This window comes from Limulus polyphemus, unplaced genomic scaffold (genome assembly GCF_000517525.1).
Source record: "Limulus polyphemus unplaced genomic scaffold, Limulus_polyphemus-2.1.2 Scaffold770, whole genome shotgun sequence".
Classification (NCBI taxonomy): domain Eukaryota; kingdom Metazoa; phylum Arthropoda; class Merostomata; order Xiphosura; family Limulidae; genus Limulus; species Limulus polyphemus.
Window position 1 is genome coordinate 412,632 of NW_013666380.1, and position 20,773 is coordinate 433,404.

A 20,773-nucleotide genomic window follows, 5' to 3' on the forward strand; every position below is an offset into this window, starting at 1 on the left:
CTACACTGGGGAAAAAAAATGTACTTTAAGTACAAAAGATAAAATATAATCCAAAGCTTGTTTGAGATTTCCATTTGTACAATTTAAAATGTTAAGTTTGTGAACATATGTATTTAATAAAATATTAAAATGGAAAAAACTTTTTAATCATCTTTTCACTTAATACAAGACAGTTTATGAAGTTTCAACATTTACAGGATAATAAAAGTGGTACATTATGCTTTAGTGTATCAAAATTACATTAATGTAATTGCAAGTGCTACTAATGACAGTGGATTACACACACACACAAAACATAGAATTCATACATCTGTTTGAATCTTATCCCAACCACTGTTAGTTTCATTTTGTTTTAGGTCATCCTCCATGCCTTCCGTGAATGATTTTCCTACCTGAAAAAATAAAATAGTTAATTTTGGATGTGAAGCAATTTGTTTTAATAATTGGACGTAAATCAGTAATTACATTTCACGTACATAAACACTGTGTAAACTGTGCATTAACATACACAATTTAAAAATTTGATAATATTATATATATATCAAAGTAGTAATAGTTTCATTTAACTTTAAGGAAAAGTATGAAGCTTGTGTTCTTATCACACTGTTCCTGGTACACAGAAAAATAATATATATACTATACTACTGAGATAAGGTGATTAATGATTTTATCTTGCACTTGATAAAATCTACAACCTCACTAACTCCAAACTCAAAATTACAACAGTTGTATTGCACTTTAACTACTGCACATTATACTGTACTCATCTGAACCTATATATTGTCATGTCTTGTGGAACAGCACAAAAAAAAGATGAAACAACAAATCTTAATTTCATTTCTATTTATTAAGAGAAAGTATAAAATCAGTTATATCCTTACAGCTAAAATTAACTTTCATTAGAAACCTTTAAAGACAGAAAGCTACTATCTTACTTAAACTGTCAATCTAGTTGATTCATTTTATAGTTACTCTTTCATTAACAACTGGAATGTAACCTTACACATTAGAGGTAACTACCTGAGATACAAAAAATTCTAAAGTTCAAGTACAATCACACATGAATGTAATAAAATCCTGAATTAAAATCAGAAGAAAATAAAACATACGGCTTCCTTATCATGTTGGAAGGTAAAGAAGAGACTTTAAATGAACCATCCCTGGTAATTTTCTATTCCTATTACTTAAATTATGAATATTCCTATGTAGTGGTTCATAAAACTGTACATATACAGTACTGTATGCTACTTGTAACGAGTAAAGGCCAAATGAAAACACCATTAGACACAGTTTTTGTTTTGAGTTACTGGTTAAGTATTATTTTATTACAAGTTACAGCTTTTACAGTAAGGGTTATTTTTTGAATAGATACAATGTTTCAATCACTGGTGTAATCATTCTCAAGTACATAAGTGTTCTTGAGAATGATCACACCAGTGATCAAAATGTTGTACCTGTTCTAAAAATAACTCTTCCTTACTGTAAAATCTGTAACTTGTAATAAAATAATACAATTTGACATAGTTGAACGCTTGACATCACAAAGTCAAGAAGTTGCAATACTAGAATTTCATAAGATGGCACACACTGGAATGTTTTTTCTAAAGAATTTTCAAACAGTTAACTGACCATCAGTTATGATCAACATCAGTTGCACAAAAAATGTACAGTTTGTACTGTGTGACAATTGTTGAATAACTGACGTAAAAATTGTTTCAGAACATATATAAAAAGACTGCTTAAGTGTGGAATAATTTCTGATGAACTGAAAAGAAGGCCTAGACTGACAGTTCTCTTGCAGATTAGCTTTCCATTTGTTGTAAAAAATCTGAAATATTCATAAAATACAAGGGTTTACAAAATTATTCTACACAATTCAAACATAATTATGAACTTATCAAAGTTTACTGTTGTTTCTTACAAAAAACAACACCCTGAGGTTGTACAGAAAATGTAACAGTACTGTACTTTTCAGAAACCTTCAGCTCTCTCATTCGAACAAGTAATGTTTCCTGGTATTAACATACAAAGTTTTAGTTTTTATTAACATACAATATATAAAAAAAACTTTTTCTTTACAATAAAATTTCTGGCACTGTATGCTTCTAAGTGTTTGAATAGTTCTCAAAACAGCATACTTGGCTATATTTTGGAAAAATGTGTACAGGTTTTTCTTATTTTGTTACAGCTGCAGAGAGCAATGACTGAATCATTTAATTACTTATATTAATGTAGCATGTTACAAAAAACACTTATGTTAGTACACAATAACAAACACCTACATCTCCATACAGGTTAGTTCATGTAGTTAAAACTTCATGAGTATAGGAGTCAATGTTTAACAATAAAATTCATCTTGTTCATTTTTTTTAGGTATAATTCTTTTCTTTGCTTATATGCCTGTTTTTCTGTTTTTATTAAGGTATAAAGAAAGCACATTCTAACAGTAGATACTAAATATTCGGAGCAAATAGAAAAAACAAATTGCCAACACAAACTCTGAATAACATTAAATTTCAAGTTATTTTATCACTGAGAACTATATCACAAGTTTTTGCACTAATATTAGACGTTAAAATTTGGAATTTATATTACAACTGAGCAATCCAATTCATGTAACTGGTCACCCAAGGTTCTAGACTCTAGAACATGTTAGGATCAATTTGTCTCTAAACACATTCAATGTTACAAACAAGCTCTCAACCAGATCAATATAACAGAATTGTTCCCTTTTGTTTTAACAGATTTCTACTTACATCTTTCCTGTAAACATAGGCTGCTATACCTGCTGCTAGCTCCAAGGCAAATATGATGGCAAGCAAAACAGCAAACTATAAAAAAAATACTTAAATAAATACAAGTCTGTGAAATCATTCTGGGATGTTACACAGAAAAAAAATGTATTTTTATTAAAACTTAATAAAAACATCACATAAATTAATGTACAATCATGTCATTATTTTTGCTTCCCATGAATGATATTTATCCCAAAGTATTTTTTTTGTAATCATACAATGTACTTAACTTATTGTAAGCAAATAAACTTAATTAAGACACCTGAAAACAAGATACGCTTCAGGGTTCACTTCTCAAACAACTGGTTTATGTATGACTACATATACAAGAATATATAAAAGACTGGCAAATCACAAGCACTAAAATGAGCAACTAATTTTACCCATCATTCAATACTCTTATAGATAGATGGAGTTTTGAAGTACATGCACAGTGTAAACAAAAACTTTTTTTATTTTTACTAACAGAACTGTTGATCTGTAAATATGCTCACACACTAGTATGCACAGGAAGCAAATAAAAAGTAATCCATACATAACCTGTATGCTTTCGATAAGAATGCACAAGTGATGCTAGCTTTTCAAGACGGATGTTTTTCTACTGCCATACACGTTAAAAGGAGCAGATAAAATGGATATGCCAAATTTTTTGTATATTGTTATTACACATTAAACTATTTCAGAAACCTATTACAGTATGTTGTGACAAATTTCAAATGATTCCACACAAATATTTACTTGATCCTGGCCATTTGTCATTTCTGTTAACTTTATTTATATTGCATATATTCTGTAAGGTGGTATTCCTTCATTTTTTTTGTTGGTCATTAATATGTTTCTAATTTATATAACTTTTACTCTATTCAAGTTTGTACATGTCAACTCATACCCTGTTAATTATACAGCTACTCTGACAGTAAAACAAAATGACTGAAACTGGAAGGCACCAATGTCTTTATAACATTAGCAATAATTATGTAAGTGACTTGGTTGTGTGTCATCTGCAAATAAGTACTGCTATGACAGTATGTAAACAGAAAGTCACATTCTGTAAATATAAGTTGATCAACTATTTTGTCAATAACCAATAAACATTCCACACTGTACTGTAATCTCATCAACTAGTAGCAAATAAAAGTATATGTACAATGTAAAAAATAATTATTCAAACTGTTTAAACCAGACATTTAAGAAGGTAGAGTTTTAGATTGGGTATTGCTATTACTTGAAACTTCGTTAGATCTTAAGGGTGTTGTACTATTAAGCAAATTTTGTGATAGTTTACAAAGTTAGGTTTTCCCTGTTTCTTTTTTCCAAGCTTCTTGTGTTGAGGTTACACTGTTGAGTCACTGTAGTTCACTTGTGTTGTTTGTGAATGTCTGAGATCCAGCATTTTCAAGTTGCAATTTTAATTCAGTTCAACTCAAGAAAGTTGAGAAACAGTGTTTTATAAAAATCCGGGTATTCATTTTTTGATTATTAACAATGAAGAATGAAATATTTGTTACAACGAAGATAGAAGAATATCAAAGGAATATTATACAAAACTTAAGTTTTCAAACAACAAATAAAAACCAAGTTATAAACTTTTCTTGCAGCAGTACTCGCATCTTATTCAAGATTCTTGCTCTCTTTGTTTTTTAATTTTGTGTAAAGTTATTAAAGACACTAGCCATCTCTAATTTTGAAGTGCTAAAACTAGGCGGATGGCAGCTAGTCAACACCACCGCTCTGCCATCTTTCAGGCTACTGTTTAACAACAAAGAGTGGGATTAACTGACTGCCACATTATAATGCCATTAAGATTGAAAGGGCAAGCATGTTCAAGATTCTTGCAAAGGGTTAAAATGAGAAAACTTTCATATAACAGATTACTGATTTATAGATTTGGATCACAATTTTTTGCATTGCAGAGGAGAAAAAAAAATCTTAATAAATTCAACATTACAGTCAACAAACTCAGGAACATTATAAACATTAAATTCAATCTGTAAAATAAGTATTGATATCTTCTTCCTATTACTATTTTTTAAATAAAGTAGGTCAGAAACTTGATAGACATTCAAAGTAATGCCAAAAATTAGGAGCACACAAGTGGTTTTACATAAAGTTAAACACTAAACATTTCATCTTGTTTCTTAACAGAATCAAATGATTAGCTAAAGAAAATTAATTGCTAAATTCTACCTTAAGAAATTTACATATAGGAACTATCTGGCCTATCAAACATTGATTTTTTTTCCTTTATTTAATTATAGTTCTAAAAAAAAAAACATGTCATTGTTCTTTTAGTATTACAACAGGTATTCTAAACTAACTGGACATTTTGTTACAACCATCTTCCTCTGATGGTCATGTGAAGTTTGATTTGAATACTTGAGTCCCCCCCCCCCTTTTTTTTTACAAGCTGTCTGAATGCATTTGTCAAAGTCTTCCAATAATGGCAATTGAAAGTGAATATGCTTCTATAAGGAAAAAACTGTCTAAATGTAATTAAAAATTGAAAGAAAAGACAACTGTACACACTTGTAAAGTGCAAGAGACATCAGGCAATATTCTAGTTGACTAATTCCTTCTCAAGTGGTCAAAGTTCCACTACTTCTAAATATATCATACAAAACGTTACAAAAACCAGTCCACAAACAGCTTATCTTGGATGGAAACAAAAAATCACAACTCAGAGACACTAAGTAACACAAAGTGTGCATGGTTTGGAGAGCTATATTTCACTTTTTGTCACACTTAACGTAGTAAGATAAGATAAAATCCATGCAAATGTCAACCACTTGATTCTGTTTGTTTGTTCTGATAGCGTAAGTGGTTTGAGGTGATATATTGTTGAAGGAAAACGTTTTCATGGGAGGGGTTGAATTTTTTAGAAAGGGCAAATAAATTCAACTGTCAATTTTATTGACAATCATGTCCAATCCCACAGTACTGCATTTCCTCTGATAAATTAGTGCTTTTGTAGTATATGATACGATATATATATATATGCATATTAAAAATATATACTGTTCTTGTAAAATTAGTCCAACATTTTTGGAGTGTAACAGTGATTTTTATTTTTTCTAGCCAGAACCAATACATAATCTCAACCTGATTGGGCATCTTAGAGATGGATATAAAAATAACATTCAATAATGTACTGTAATCCTCTACCAGTTACACATCTTGATGAATGAACTATATTCAAACTTACATTTTTATCATATTGGAGAGACTATACTATGCAGAGTCCAGGCTATTTTCATTAAAGAAAGGTGATCCAACCCAAAATTAGGTAATTATAAATTAATAATGAATGATAATAAAGTGCTCAATTAAACTGTTCATTGAAAGCTAACCACTGACTCGACATATTTCTTAATTAGGTAACATTTTCTATATTTCACACTGATACTTGTACTCTATTTTTACATGTGTTTGTTATATTAACGATCACTACCACTTTTAAAACAGAAGTACAGCATACATGTGCAGTACGATATAGGTTGTAAAAACTAAAAATCTGCATACATACATATACACTGTAGATAGATAATAAAAATAATGATGCTATTGTTTCTTTTCACACAATACCAGTAGATGATACTAGATTCAAGAAATGTGTAAATTTATAAGTCCAGCATCCAATGGTTCACACTGTAAGAACTAATAAATTTGCATTAATTGCTATATACAAGTGCATGTACAAGTCACTTTAAATCTTGAATGTTACTTTTAGCTTCACGGCACATAACAAAACTAAATGTGAAATAGGTTTAAAGCCAGTACATGTACACAGAAAACACCTTATCATTTTAATAACTTTCCAATTATACAATAATAGGGGCCAGCTCAAGGCAGGTTTGAAGTGCTTAAATAACCCACCTCAAAATTTTAGGGGTTCAGAATTTAAAGTTATATCACATCAAGTACTAGAAAATTCAACTCCAGATAAGGTCACATTTTATTTATGTGAAAACCAAATCAAAGAAAAATTTCCAAATACATTTATCGCTAAAAGAATTTTATTAACTTTTCCCATTAGTTCAAGATTGTTTTTGAGACTAAAATTGCTAAAAACATTTTGCATCCCACAATGAGAGAAGAAAGACTAAACCGTCTAGCAATAATCTATATTGTAAATGAAACAGCTATAGAAATTTATAAGGACAAATTAAGGAAAAGTTTTGCCATGTTAAAAACTTGTAAAGTTCCATTTTCTAAAGACTAATCTTTGTGTTTTTATACCTTTCTTTCTACTATGTACCATTTCTGAATTTTAAAACGTTATCTAAAATTTTGTAAAGTAAAGAAAAATAAATAAAAAATACAAAAATTTGATGAAAAAAACAAAAATTTTTATTTTCACACTTTTCAATTTTAATCATTTGTTTAGATCCAAACTTTCATGAACTATCTTATCTCAAAATGAAAAAATATGTGAAATTTTAACTGTAATACAGATACAAATTTAATGTTCTTTCATTTTCAATGATCTACTTAAAACCAAAGCTGAACAACACCACTGCATCTAAAACTTATGCTTGAGATAGAACTTCATCAAACAATCAACTATCAAGGAAAGATTCCACTTCAAGCTAATACAATACATGTATTACTACATGTTTCACATTAAACATGTATATTATTGTAAATGTAAAATGTTTTCAACTTATGCATCAGTAGAGAAAATGAAATGTACGAAAACAAAAATTACCAAAGCAATCTAACTAGACTGTGACTGCTAATCTCAAGAAAAGAATATTTATGTGGATAAACATAATGGTTTGAGACTGCATGTCAAAAGCCACATTGATAACCAAAAATAAATCATTTAAAATCCATTGAGCTATCTTTTTACCATTTCATTCAGCAATTACTGTTACATTTTTAAGTAGCAGAAAATTTTATTCCAGCTCTGTCCAAGGTATTTTAAAATAAATATAAAGGGATTCTATGACATTAAATGAGGGAGGAACCAATATTTGAATCCTAATGCTTATTCATGCATTGTGACAATTTAAAATATCCACATAATAGTGTACAGAATGAAATATATGCAAACAAAGAGTTAAACTGTTGTCACTAATTTTCTTAGAGAAAAGTTGTACAGAAACATGCAATCATAAGATGTGTGTGCATTTCCATATAGACACTTTCATGATAACTTACCCTGTTTAACTAAAAATAATAAAATCTATTTTGTAATAAAAGTTTACTGTTATTCTCCATGTTAAAAAACTTTCAAATACAAAATTATCCTTTCATGGCAGAATGCTACTTTATTGGCTAATAGATAATTTAAAATGTGAAAGACAAATGTTTTAATATGAATACATCAATATGAAATCAATACATTTGTCTACAATGTGCGGCTTTACAAATGTTTATTAAACACTTCTATAAAAAGTTTCTGACCTAGATATTACAGTAAATATTTCCCACAGACATGGAATGACTAAAATAATGTTATAAAACCATTATTGAAACACAAAATTCATGGAATCTACAAGTACAATTAGAAGTTTACACAAACCCAATAAAGTTGATGGCAAACATGTTCAAAATAAAAAAGCTCATCAACTAAATTTGATAATAAAAAGTTAATTACTGTGACAAATAATTTGCCAGTCTGACTATTTCAACTATTTTGTACAACTTTAGTATATTACTGTTTCTTGGAACCTTTTAACCCATTTTTTTGTAAATGTATTCAAACCTTCTGTTCACACCTCTTAACCTTTCAGAGTATGTGGGAACTTTCCATAAAAATTTCTAAAAATAGTAATAACTTTGAAAATTCATCTGTTTGAACTTACTTGTCTGGGTTATACCAGTTTCTGAAAATACATTTTTGATAACTTTATCAATAACGCAATAGGTTAGAAAATTTATAAAAACTGCAAATCACAAGTACATGTGTTACCTTTGCAGTTTGTATTACACTTACTGTCATAAGCATCCAATAGCTATCTTTCCAGGCACCACAACATCCAAGGAAGGCAAGGACAAAAACAATGGAACCAACTGTAATAAGCATGGTAGGTGAAGTTGTATTCTTGTCATCCATGAAATCTGCATACTTTGTGATGTTTTTTAAAGACAATGCTCCAGCAACTATGAGACCAATACCAGAAATCTGAAAGACAAAGTTTGTATAATATTGTACATAAGTGTGAAGGAAACCAAAACTGTTTTTCCAACAACAATGTGAGATACATTTTAGAAAAAAATATTTCTAATATTAAAATTGTTTAGGGAGAACAAATTCTGTGCTGACTGGAGCTTGTTTTTTTCCCCCTTTACAAACATTAGTACTGTAACAACAACGATCTCTTGATTATTACAATGGTTATAAAATTCTAGTTCTGATGCTTTATAAAAATTCATTTTTTATTACTTACATCGAACATGTTCATAAAAGTATATTATAAACTTTGGAGAGGAAAATTACAATATTTTTTTGGATCTCCTGGCTGCAATTGACCCAATAATCCAGAACAAATTGTTTGGAATATAAAAATAGGGAAGGTAAAAGCAATATAAGAGACATACAATGAATTAAACAATGTAGTAAATGGGGAAAAGCAGACAGATACATCTTAGTCTACCAAAAAAAAAGTGAGACAAGATGGATTATTAACCCCATGAGTGTTTATTTCTAATGAAAACCATTTGATTCATCATGCTAGAACTGTAACAGGAAGGGAAAAAATATATCATAAGCAGATGACAGTTATCTTGGCAAAAGACACAGAGGAGTTACAATTAATGATTCAAAGTTTAGGAAAATGGTTGAAAACATTGGATACATAATTTGGGAAAATTTGGAGATACCTGTTTTCAATGTGATAAATGGTGAGTATACTGTAACAGATATTTAAATTTCTTTACCACCAAGTTGTATTATATTTTTGAGTGCAATATTGGAACAACACACATCAATTATCTATGTAAAAAACCAGGAATTATTGGGAAGTATAATATGAGGAATAAGAGATAGAAAATTTCCAACATAGTGTACTTCAAACGATAATGCTTAAGGCAATCATCAGAACAATGCTAATGTATGGAATGGAGATGTTGGATGGATTCAACATGAATTATAAAATAATCAGATTAATTATATCAAGAGGATTATTGGAAAAGAGAGAAACATATTGATATGGAATGTGGTAAAATAAAGAACAAGAGATTCAACATACATGTCAAAAAAAAGTTTTTAAAGCTACTGAAAAATATTAAGTGAAAGGACCACACGAAAGATGGATTCAAGCAGGGGTTAAATTCTGTCGGTACTCACCTGTACTTAGTACCCTAACTTATTTTTTTAAGGTGATACTATTACTGGGAATTATTTGAGCTGCTTTGTCATTTTTTATGTTTAACATAGATTCGTTTTTATTTTTCAAAAACAGGTCCACATCACCCAGCTGAGTACCTCTACTTTTTTTTAGACTTTCACCCCTGTATTCAAGAATGATAAAAATAATACAATGAACATAAAAAAAAATTGAAATTAGATGGAAACCCAGGGTGAAAGAAAGATTACAAGGGCTGAGATTTGTGTACCATGAAACAAAGCATTTGGAAGATCTGTATTTTGTAATATTTAGTGTCAAGCAATACAAAGGGTATCTGTGATAGTCATCCCTAATTTTCAAGTAATAGACTAAAGGTAAGGCAGATAGTCAACACCATTCACTGCCAACTTTTGTCAGAATTAATAGTAGGATTTGACTATCACTCTTATAATACACACACGACTCCAAAGTGCAAAATTGGATAATTTCAAACCCATGATCCAGAAGTCTAACCACTGAGCCATGCTTGATTCCGTATCTGGAAAAAAAGTGGATTACAAGGAAAACTGGAAAAAAAGAATATATGTACTTTAAGCAAGAACAAAGTAAAATATGAAAGTCAAAATATAATGAATGGTAAAAGGAAATGAGAAGAGAAAAGAAAATTCAATATTATTGTAGAAGAAGAGGTAAACAGAAAATATTAAAAATGCAAATTTGCAAGGAAAATAAAGAAATAATGGAATACATTTGGATATAATACATTACATGCAAGATGCTTGGATAAAAAAGAACTACTGAAAGAGACAAGAAAATGAATTATTTTATGTGGATACATATACAGCAAAAGTTATTCTTAAAACTTATTACATTTTACCAGATTATCTTGAAATTATCAGATCTAGATTGTCAAAGGGCATGATATAAAATATCTTCCAAAACAGATTTGCTGAAAGACTGCAATCAATATTTTGTGAAAAATAAATTGTGTCAAATGCAAGTTTACAAAAGTTGCACAACAACTGTTATTTTTAGTAGTTACCTTGGGCACTACACAAACAGCAATATCAGTGAACACATTAATTTATATTGATAATTAAACTGAAAATTAGCAAAGAGATAATTTTATCAGGGTCACACATTTTGATGATATTTGGCCCAAATGTGTAGGCTTACATATATATTGTTGTAAGCTATGTCTTTGATATTTTATACGCAGCAGGTCATTACTTCATGAGGATGCAAGATCTAGAAGCTTCTTGTAACAAGTAGAAAGCAAGTAACAATATAAATACAAAAGTAAGTGAATTAATGAATAATCAGCAAGTTACTTACTTTAATTTCAGTTTGCAATTTAAGCACTGATTGTTTTTACTTCTATTTGTTTACAAACGTATTTGTAAATTAGGCATACCATTAGTCTCAATCTGTTCAAAGGTTGTTTGTGAAATTAGGCCTACAAGTGAACATTAAACTTTAAAGAAATAAATCTGTTATTGTTACATGGACTGCACTATTTTAAACAAATAATCCAAAAAAATAAATGATTACTGACAGAACACATTACAACATATATATTGGTGTTAAGTGTTAAAAGAAAAAATGTGTGCATGTGTGTTAACTTGACTAATGATACTTCATCACAAAGTTAATACATGTCATGAATAATGTCCAAACAGCAAAAAAAAAGCAAAGCTACGAGTTGAAAGACAACTTTGAGTTCACATAATACATCAGTAATAATGAACCAATCAAAACTTCAAGGTTTTCACTACACACCCACTCTTAACTAAAAACTTAAAACTCACCTTTTACTTATCTGGAAATAATCAAACCCCTCTTAAACTAATAAGGTGCTGGTCTCTACCATTAATGGCAAGTTGTTCCATATTCTAATCACCTTTTTACAAAATAAAACTTAAGTGAAACCTAATTTTTGGATTCTGTCCTTTGAATAAAGCCCAGAAAAATCAGAGACCTTCATCCTACTGATTCCCTGAATAATCTTGTAAACTTCATTATGTTTTTTTTTCTTCAAAAATAAGTTCTTGGCCTTATCCCTTTAAATTTAGTAGCCATCCTTTGAACCTTTTCCAAGAAAATATTATTATTTCTTAGATAAGGAGATCAAAACTATACACACTGTTCCAAGTGATGCATAATCAAAGTCTACAAATACACACTAAACTTCTATTAGCTTTAATATTATTATTTAGTACTAACAGATAGAGCTGAGCAACTGATGGAATTTTATAATAAATTAATCATCAGAATAATTAATTGATTATTCTTGTATGAATCTTGGAATAATCAGAAACACTAATTGAAATTAGTTTATTATTTCAGTGCATAATAACAATTAATTACGTTAAATAACACTGAATTAATCATAAATAATGAGAAATCATAATGGCAATACTTCAAACAGTAATAAATCAGAAATACTAATTTTAATCAGTACTCACTTTACCTAACACTTGACATACATCTGCCCACATCTTATTGATTTATTACAATATAAGTCACTTGTATCCGAAATTACAATTCTTGTCCTATGCCCACCAAAATCGTTTTTGTTTTTTGAAAATTAGAAACTAGTTTCGTTTTCTTTTAATTTTATTTTTCATTCAACATATACTGATGATATAACTAATTTAGTAACTGTCAAATATAATCGTGCAAATATCAGTCTTCTCAAAATATCCTCCTCATTTAAAGTTAGCTCTTAATTATCTAATATTTATTACACCTTTTCACAATTCATATTTTATTTCTCTGTTCCTTACTTCAACTTTCAGTTTCAAGTTCACGAGGAATATATAATATAGTACGTAACACACCTAAATACAGGCTACGCCTAACATTTATTCTGCAAAATTCATTCATTAGTTTATAAATACATTTAACACTAACCTATTTAAATAGCTCAATTTCACATGAGTAATTAATTTATTGGTAGTACTAGTAGTGCACAGTGTGGCATACATTTCTTAACAGTCAAAAAAGTTTAACTAGTAGTAGAGAATTAGCTCTTCAACAGTTCAAGCAACCGCGCAGAATGCAGGTGGGACCCAAGGTACTCGAGTAGTAGCGCCCCCTCACATTTTATAGTTTACCATTTAATAACACTTGAACCCTTCTTCATAAATTAAAACCAGTGTCCTATATCTATCTTGAATTGCTAAATTAATATAGTACACTATACTAAACACTGAACAGATTTAAACCTATAATATACAGCTCCTTCTTGCCACATGTAAATATAAAACACATATATAGCCTTTTTGAAGAAATTGTTTTAAACTACTAAACACATCGCATTCTGTAAGCTATTAATTTATTTTTAAAATTTTACTTATGCAATAAGACGGGGATTCCCAGTAACTTTTTTTTACGTATAGACACATATACTTGCATAGATCTGTCCAAGCATGACTGAACATGATTGCATGCTGCATAGGCATACATACAAATTACAGCACCATACGTCTCTCCTGATTATTACTTCAAAGCTTTATGTTTTGTATAAAAATCTGAGAAACATCATGAAATGACTGCATAGCTTGAGCAAATCTTAGACCTATTGTTTAAAGCTGACAGCATTCTGTAGACTTCACATATTAAAACAATAAAAAATGTCGGGAAAAAGGAGACAAGCCAGAGGATGCCAAATGTGCAAATCTTCTAAAATGGGAATTTTGCAAAGGTCACTCGAAATATTGAATCAGCATTTGCCGTTCAAAGTGCCTAGTTGAATAATTGTGAACAATCCTCGGAAATAGTATCTGTGAGTAAAACACTATACTAAAGTTTAGTTTGCTTATACAAATATCAATTTAATCACATTATCTTTTTGTATTAATGAAGTAATTGACGGTAGTTTAGTTTTTGTTAATATTCAAATTTATTATAGGCCTCCCTGACAAAGAAACGTTTTTCCCACGAAAGTATTAAAATTGTCAGCTTCAATTGCTACAAGAATCAATAATGTGTGAAACTTGTAAGTCTTCAAGTTATATAATTGCATAATAATGCACCGTTATAAATACAACTTACAACTAGTATATGAATATTCATGGCTTATTGTGGTGCCAATTTTGCTGGGGAATTTCACTGGCAAACATTTGTCGATATTTGACGAATCTCGCCAGCAATAATAGGATTGAACAGCATATCTTGCATTTCAGCCACAAGAGTATTTATACTTTGCCTATAAATAATCATTTTGCACGCTAGTTGACCAGTAGAACTGTCAAAAGCAGAGACGTTTTTAACACTTCAAACTACTGGGTGAACTTTTCTTAGGGAACCTATCTGTATTAACCAGCTATAGGTATAGAAATGTAGAAGTGTTTTGCATTACTTAGGGAGCCTACAATATGAAGGGCCCGTCGGTGCTTTGATCCGATTGCACCGACGTTAAAGACCCTCATATAACAGGCTGAATGCTTATTATAGGGTTTGCGGATGATCAATCATAATATTCGAAATTTCGAAATCATCCATGAAGAAATCATTAAGTGCAAAACAGAGTCTGTTGTCTGTACAATTTCTTTTCCAATATTGATCATTCATATATGTTAATGTATTATGTACGATAATATATCTTTAAAATCATATCATGATAAATGTCTACATTTATCAAAGAATTTAATTTCTATGCCACACTCACATTTGATTAGTAGTTCCAAAACACTTCAGATCCTGTACCAAGTGGCATGAGTAGCTGATAACCAGTCTAGTTTGTCAGTACAAGTTTGGTTGATAATGACATATGGTTATGGCGTATTGTATGTACGTTGCTATGGCGAATTTTGCCTGACATCAACAAAGTTTGCTTGTGGCACTCAGCAAAACTTGCTGAGTACAATAAGCCGGATTACTATCATATGAACGTTGTATAAATTATTCCTACACGATAATGTCACAAATTTGATTTTTACAAGATACAAGGACACTCTAACATATAATAATTTATTTGATATATAGAACTATATAATCACTTCCCCCATTGATACTAAGCAACCTGTTTATTCACGCATAAATGATTATGATGTTACAGCAACAGCTGTAGCACACACGGAAACTCCACACAGCAATGAGAAATACTACACAGAAATAGGAACAGATGACCCTCATGAAAGTAAAATTTCTGATGTTGTGAGCATATTTTCTAAATCATCAAGCCACGATATGCAGAGTAAATGTTTTGCCCAACACCTGGTCCAACCATTTGAAAAATATTTCATTTTACCCGGATGTGTGCTATCGAAAAACAGTTGATGGTAAAAAAATTAAGCAACAAAAGCTTTTCTGCACTATCTGCCTATGATTTTCAAACGGTAGTACCAAGTCTTTACTTGTACGTGGATGCAGTGACCAGCACCATGTTCATCAACATTTAGAGGAGCATGAAATATCTAAGGAACTCATGCAAAATTGTGAAGTGCATGTGATAAACATGAAAGGTGGAAAAATATTGTCCTAAGTACGTGATATACTTCCTAATGAACGAAAAGTATGATCTGCAGAAGGAGATACAACTACACAGATGTAGTCTACATCTATGACCACAGGAATGATTCTTTCAAAGTGGTATTTCATCAAACAATAGGAAGTCTGAAGAGATGATTTGCAGAACATGATCAGCTGTATGTTGACATGCAGTGTTTTGACCCAAAGAGTTTTGCTAGCATAAAGAAAAGGGTCTACCTGCCAGACCATTGACAAAAGACAGGTTAGCTCATGTTACATTTAGATCTTACTTTTGTAAGATCTGAACTGAAATATTTTGCAGTGCTGATGCATATGAGGATAACCACAGAGTAGAACACGATGATGTTACTTCATGCTAAACTTTTAATGGGTACAAATGGTGCTTAATGTACTTGAGAACTACATGCTACATTCAAAAGCATATGGCAACTTACATAAAGTGTATCCCTTTCTTCTGACATTTTTCATCATTCAAGTTCATTGTAAAAGATGTTTTTCGAAACTATAGATAATAAAGCAAGACTGAGCAGCCTCTTGACAGCTGAACATCTCGAAACTCTGGTGTTCATAAGCACTGAAGCCATCATTCTAGCTGTTCTCAAACTCATCTAATGAACTCAAACGCTTGCTGGTGTATTGAATTCAGATGATCAAATACTGTTAATGCTCACAAACATTGGGCGCTTACATGTATTATTTCGTGTATGTGTTGTGCACATACAGAGTGGAAACCTACGAATATATATAAAGTATACATGTATTTTCCTTTTTATGCACACGATATCTCTGTGAGAAACTATAGTTTTATACATGAGTTTCGTAAACCACTGAACCTGCTAATATCATAAGATTACTATTTAAAGTTAAAGAGTCAATGGCTGTCTTTAAAATAAATGCAAAATTATTCTGGTAAGAGTTTTATTTATTTTTTGCGAGTTATAGATTCCTCACTAGTAGAAATTATTAGGCTACCAGTGAAGTGCCCCTAATAAGCCTTTGCTCCTAAAGGGGTACAATCCGCCACTGTGTTTAACTACTGCTGGTAAAAATACTGATTACTAATGTCGTGCAAATTAACAAAAATGCTATAGCTTGAATTAGTTTAGACAGTTTAATTACATAATATAGCATTCAGAAAATCCCGCTCATTGTTGTTTACATGATCATCATTAAAACAACAATAAAATATAAATAATTAAATGGGGGCGAAGACAAAAAGACCTAGAGCCGCGAAGTTATATTTTTTCATGCAATCATTTTTATTTTTTCAATATAAAATAGCACAGACTTTACCTGAAACTTAACTGAAATACAATTATAATCTATATATATAATAGCCAGATGTCGTATAAGCTTCTTTTCAAAAGTACATTACAGGAAAGATATTAGTTTTTTTTTTGCAATTTCTAAAATTTCAGATCGATCCGTCAGTCTTCCTATCATTAGTCGTATGCGTTGAACGGTCAATCTGAGGAAAAAAAACTTATTAAAAAGAAAAAAAAAGTTTTTTATTTGTCTGTTTTTTTTTTCAAAGATTTACGAAAAAAGTATCCAGCGAATCTGAGCGCTCTATTGTGCTGGAGGCACTCATTGTATAGAAATCCAAAACTTTTCGCCAGCACATGGAATGACAAAATGAAGTTGTAAGCGGCCCACTAGACAATAATATTCAGAGGTGTAGGAGGCAAACTAAAAGCAGAAGGCCCAAGGTTTATTTGACTGAGAGAAACGAGGGAATATGCGCTCTGTTCCCCGTTGGAACAGCGGTAAGTCTACGTATTTAGACCGCTACAATCAGGAGTTCTATCCCCCTTGGTGGACACAGTAGATAGCCTGATGTGACTTTACTAATTAAAAATATGCGCCATAGGCGTACCCATTATGGTCAGTGCCCACGGCTCGCTATAGTTAGAGCCCTGACGTTCTTGGATTTTAAATTAAATTTTATGCATTCTCACGTTTTGCCTGAGAGTAATTTCTGTAATTCTGATGCATTTTTACTGTGACAGGTTGAAATGTGGGGGGTTCAGCCTCACTTTCTACGCCAATGATATTGCATATTAATTATGATAAATGGAACTGGGTTGTCTGCACATTTTCTCATTTATTCATCACTATTTTTAGAAAATTTACCGTTGAATTATTTCTACGGGCATCTGCTAGTTAGTCATAATACAATTAAGTAACTACCCAAATCCTAACTTTTACGATTTACGATATGGGAGACCTACCATTAGAAATAGAATTGAACTGTACCGATTCAAACCTATTTCTAAGGGTAGGTCTCCCATATGGTAAAAATATATTATTACTATTAGTATTACACAACGTTTGTACACTGAGAAGTGACAAAAAAGGCGTTTGGGAAAGCATAAAATACTTACTACAAACAAGAAGTTAAAAGCAAACAGCAAATATTTTATCATCGACATGCTACAAGACGCCATTTTCTAACTACTAAATATTTCTCTATTCTTCTATTTAACTTTACTCCTAGTTTAATGAGCAACACTGTAATAGTCGAACTGACACCGCAAGATAATAACCTTTATTTTTATCTCACGCAAATTTCTTACGAAATCAAAACGTCACCGTTACACATGCGCAGTACTTTTGCTGTTATTCTATATTGTTTTTATCAGTTTTCACTTTGTTTGCTTTTTTTTTTAGTTTACATAATCAACATATATTTTTAATGTGATTGTACGAAACACTAGAGCTTTTACAGTTTCAATTAACGTTTTTAAACCTTTTTTTTTTATCGTGACACTGGAATCCTGGCCCTCACGAATCATTGTCAATATGCTCATATATCTTTTCGAGAGGTGTCTTGGATCGGTTTTTGGCTTGTTTTCGTTTTGAATTTCGCGCAAAGCTACACGAGGGAAGGCAGCTAGTCATCACCACCCACCTCAAACTCTTGGGTTACTCTTTAACCAACGAATAGTAGGATTGACCGTCACTTTATAAAACCTCCCCAGCTGAAAGGGCGAGCATGTTTGGTGAGACAGGGATTCGAACACGCGACCCTCAGATTGCGAGCTAAGCGCCTTAACCACCTGGCCATGCCAGGCCGGATCGGTTTTTATTAATATTATGTTTGTGACAAACTTAGTCGTACAATAAAACTATCAAAGGTTCTTAGGTAACGAATAAAAGGTTTGTTTGTATAAGACATTTGCGAGGGCTACTAGCGCTAGCTGTACCTAATTTTGAACTGGTATATAAAAGGGAAAGCAGCTAATCAACAGCACCCACTGCCAAACTCTTAGGCAACTTTTGGCTTCACGTTACGAGCGCGTGGGTTAACGTGAAGAATGTTCTCTGAAGTATCAGAATCATTTGAACAGTATAAAAATGTGACTTACACTTGTAAGCTAGATTGAACCTGATGAAGAGTGAGATATTATTTAACTAAGTCTGTTAATCAGTTAACTAGTTTGGTGCTGGGATTATTGAATTTGTGTTTCAAAGAAGAAAGGATCGATATGTCTTAAGAGAGAATTAGTAAGTCAATGAAGTCGTTGTATTTACGTCTGTTGTAAATATTATATTATAACGTATTCTATCGCTGAACGTGTTCTTTTGGATTGTTTGGTAATAAACAAAAGCAAATTCTAGTTCAGGTAATGATAACGAATCAATTGATTACGTTAAAAACGTTTACAATAGGCTATGTTCACTGGTATGTCTAACTTCACAAATAACGTTTGTACAGAAACTCTGCCCCCCCCCCACCAGTGGCACAGCGGTATGTCTGCGGACTTACAACGCTAGAAACCTGGTTTCGATACCCGTGGTGAACAGAGCACAGATAGCCCATTGTGTAGCTTTGTGCATAACTTCAAACAAACAAACAAACAGAAACGCTGAAACTAATGTAAGACCTCTTCAGCTCTTGAAAGTGAAGTGATATACTGTCCTTATATGAAGATTTGATATCAGATTTCCTATATCTTGACTCAAAGGTGACTACTTCTTATGTTCTTTGAAGTGGAAATGCAACTGTACAGCTTCACATCTTGCACTGTCTCATACAAACTTGACTCGAATTTTATGGTTTGTTGTTTTCGCAGTCTTAGCGATGAAAACTTTATTCATCCGATTTATGAAACTTTTTCTCGCCATTAATCCTTCAGCAAACATTGTAAATTTGGTTCCACTATACCATAGTGACTAGACGACGAATTATTGCTAATAATTTCTGGTTACCACTATCTTCTTTCCACTGGAAATTCAACCGCTAATGTAGTAATTGCCATGTAGTGCATAGTTTTTCCTCGTCATATACTGTGAAACTAGTTAAAAATAACCTAACCTTTCATCTATGTTACTACCCTAAGTTAATTCGCTTTATGCTCTGTTCGATGATGTCAATTACTCGCACATCATAAAATGTAGAGTATCTTCCTAAAGTAAGGGTAACTTCAAACTTTCCTCTTGCTGGAACTATATACTCACTTGCTATTCACATCAATCTATCTAACTTCTTCAACTCTGGAGGCAAGTTCCCACCTTCAATTACCAAATTGGATTGAACTACTGTAGCTGTAGAACCAATGTCGATCAACATACTGCAAACCTTCCCATCAATAAACCCATGTATTTGTGGACAGGTTTCTTAGAGAAATGAAACTTCACATCTCATTCGGGCAGATGGGATATTCTCATTTGAACTTTACTTCACAAGTCTAGTTGATTTCTGTTTTTCCTAATTCTGGTTAGTTCATTGGAAATGGTAAAGGAAAAACAGTTGTTTTCATGTTAACAACATTTTGGGTCGGAACGCATTTCTTCTAGTGATTTTAAACTTTGATCGAACAGTTTTTATACCACAAATTATTATCAAATAGAGAACGTTTGGAATTAGCATCATACAACAGATCTATAAAAGCATAGGATAATATTAATACATATATCTATACATATTACAGTTAAAAGATTCAGGTTTCAAATATATTTAATTTTTTTTAAAAAATATCAATAATAATAAGAGGTAAGTAGGATGTTGTGCATCATTGATGGGCCACAATATTTCGTTTCTAAATTTCGAAAGATAGTACTCTGATGTCTAAATTTATACAAATAAACGTCAATATGTGTGAGTATGTGTCTATCTGTTCCTCATACACAGCGTGGTCACAAGTAAATAGACACCACCTTTTCAGAAAAAAATGAAAATTTTCAGTC

The 20,773-nt window shown here is 31.3% G+C and overlaps 1 protein-coding gene across 1 annotated transcript; it reads right to left on the reverse strand.

Moving 5' to 3' along the window:
* Window positions 1–289: 289 nt before the first annotated feature.
* On the reverse strand, window positions 290–18,081 carry LOC106460443 (CD63 antigen-like). Its single transcript, XM_013920138.2, has 4 exons — window positions 17,968–18,081; window positions 8,734–8,922; window positions 2,757–2,831; window positions 290–392 (listed from the first exon to the last, which is right to left on the reverse strand). Exons 1-4 carry the CDS (start codon window positions 18,028–18,030, stop codon window positions 303–305), a joined length of 417 nt encoding a protein of 138 aa, XP_013775592.1. The 5' UTR covers window positions 18,031–18,081; the 3' UTR covers window positions 290–302.
* Between the last annotated feature and the right edge of the window lie 2,692 nt (window positions 18,082–20,773).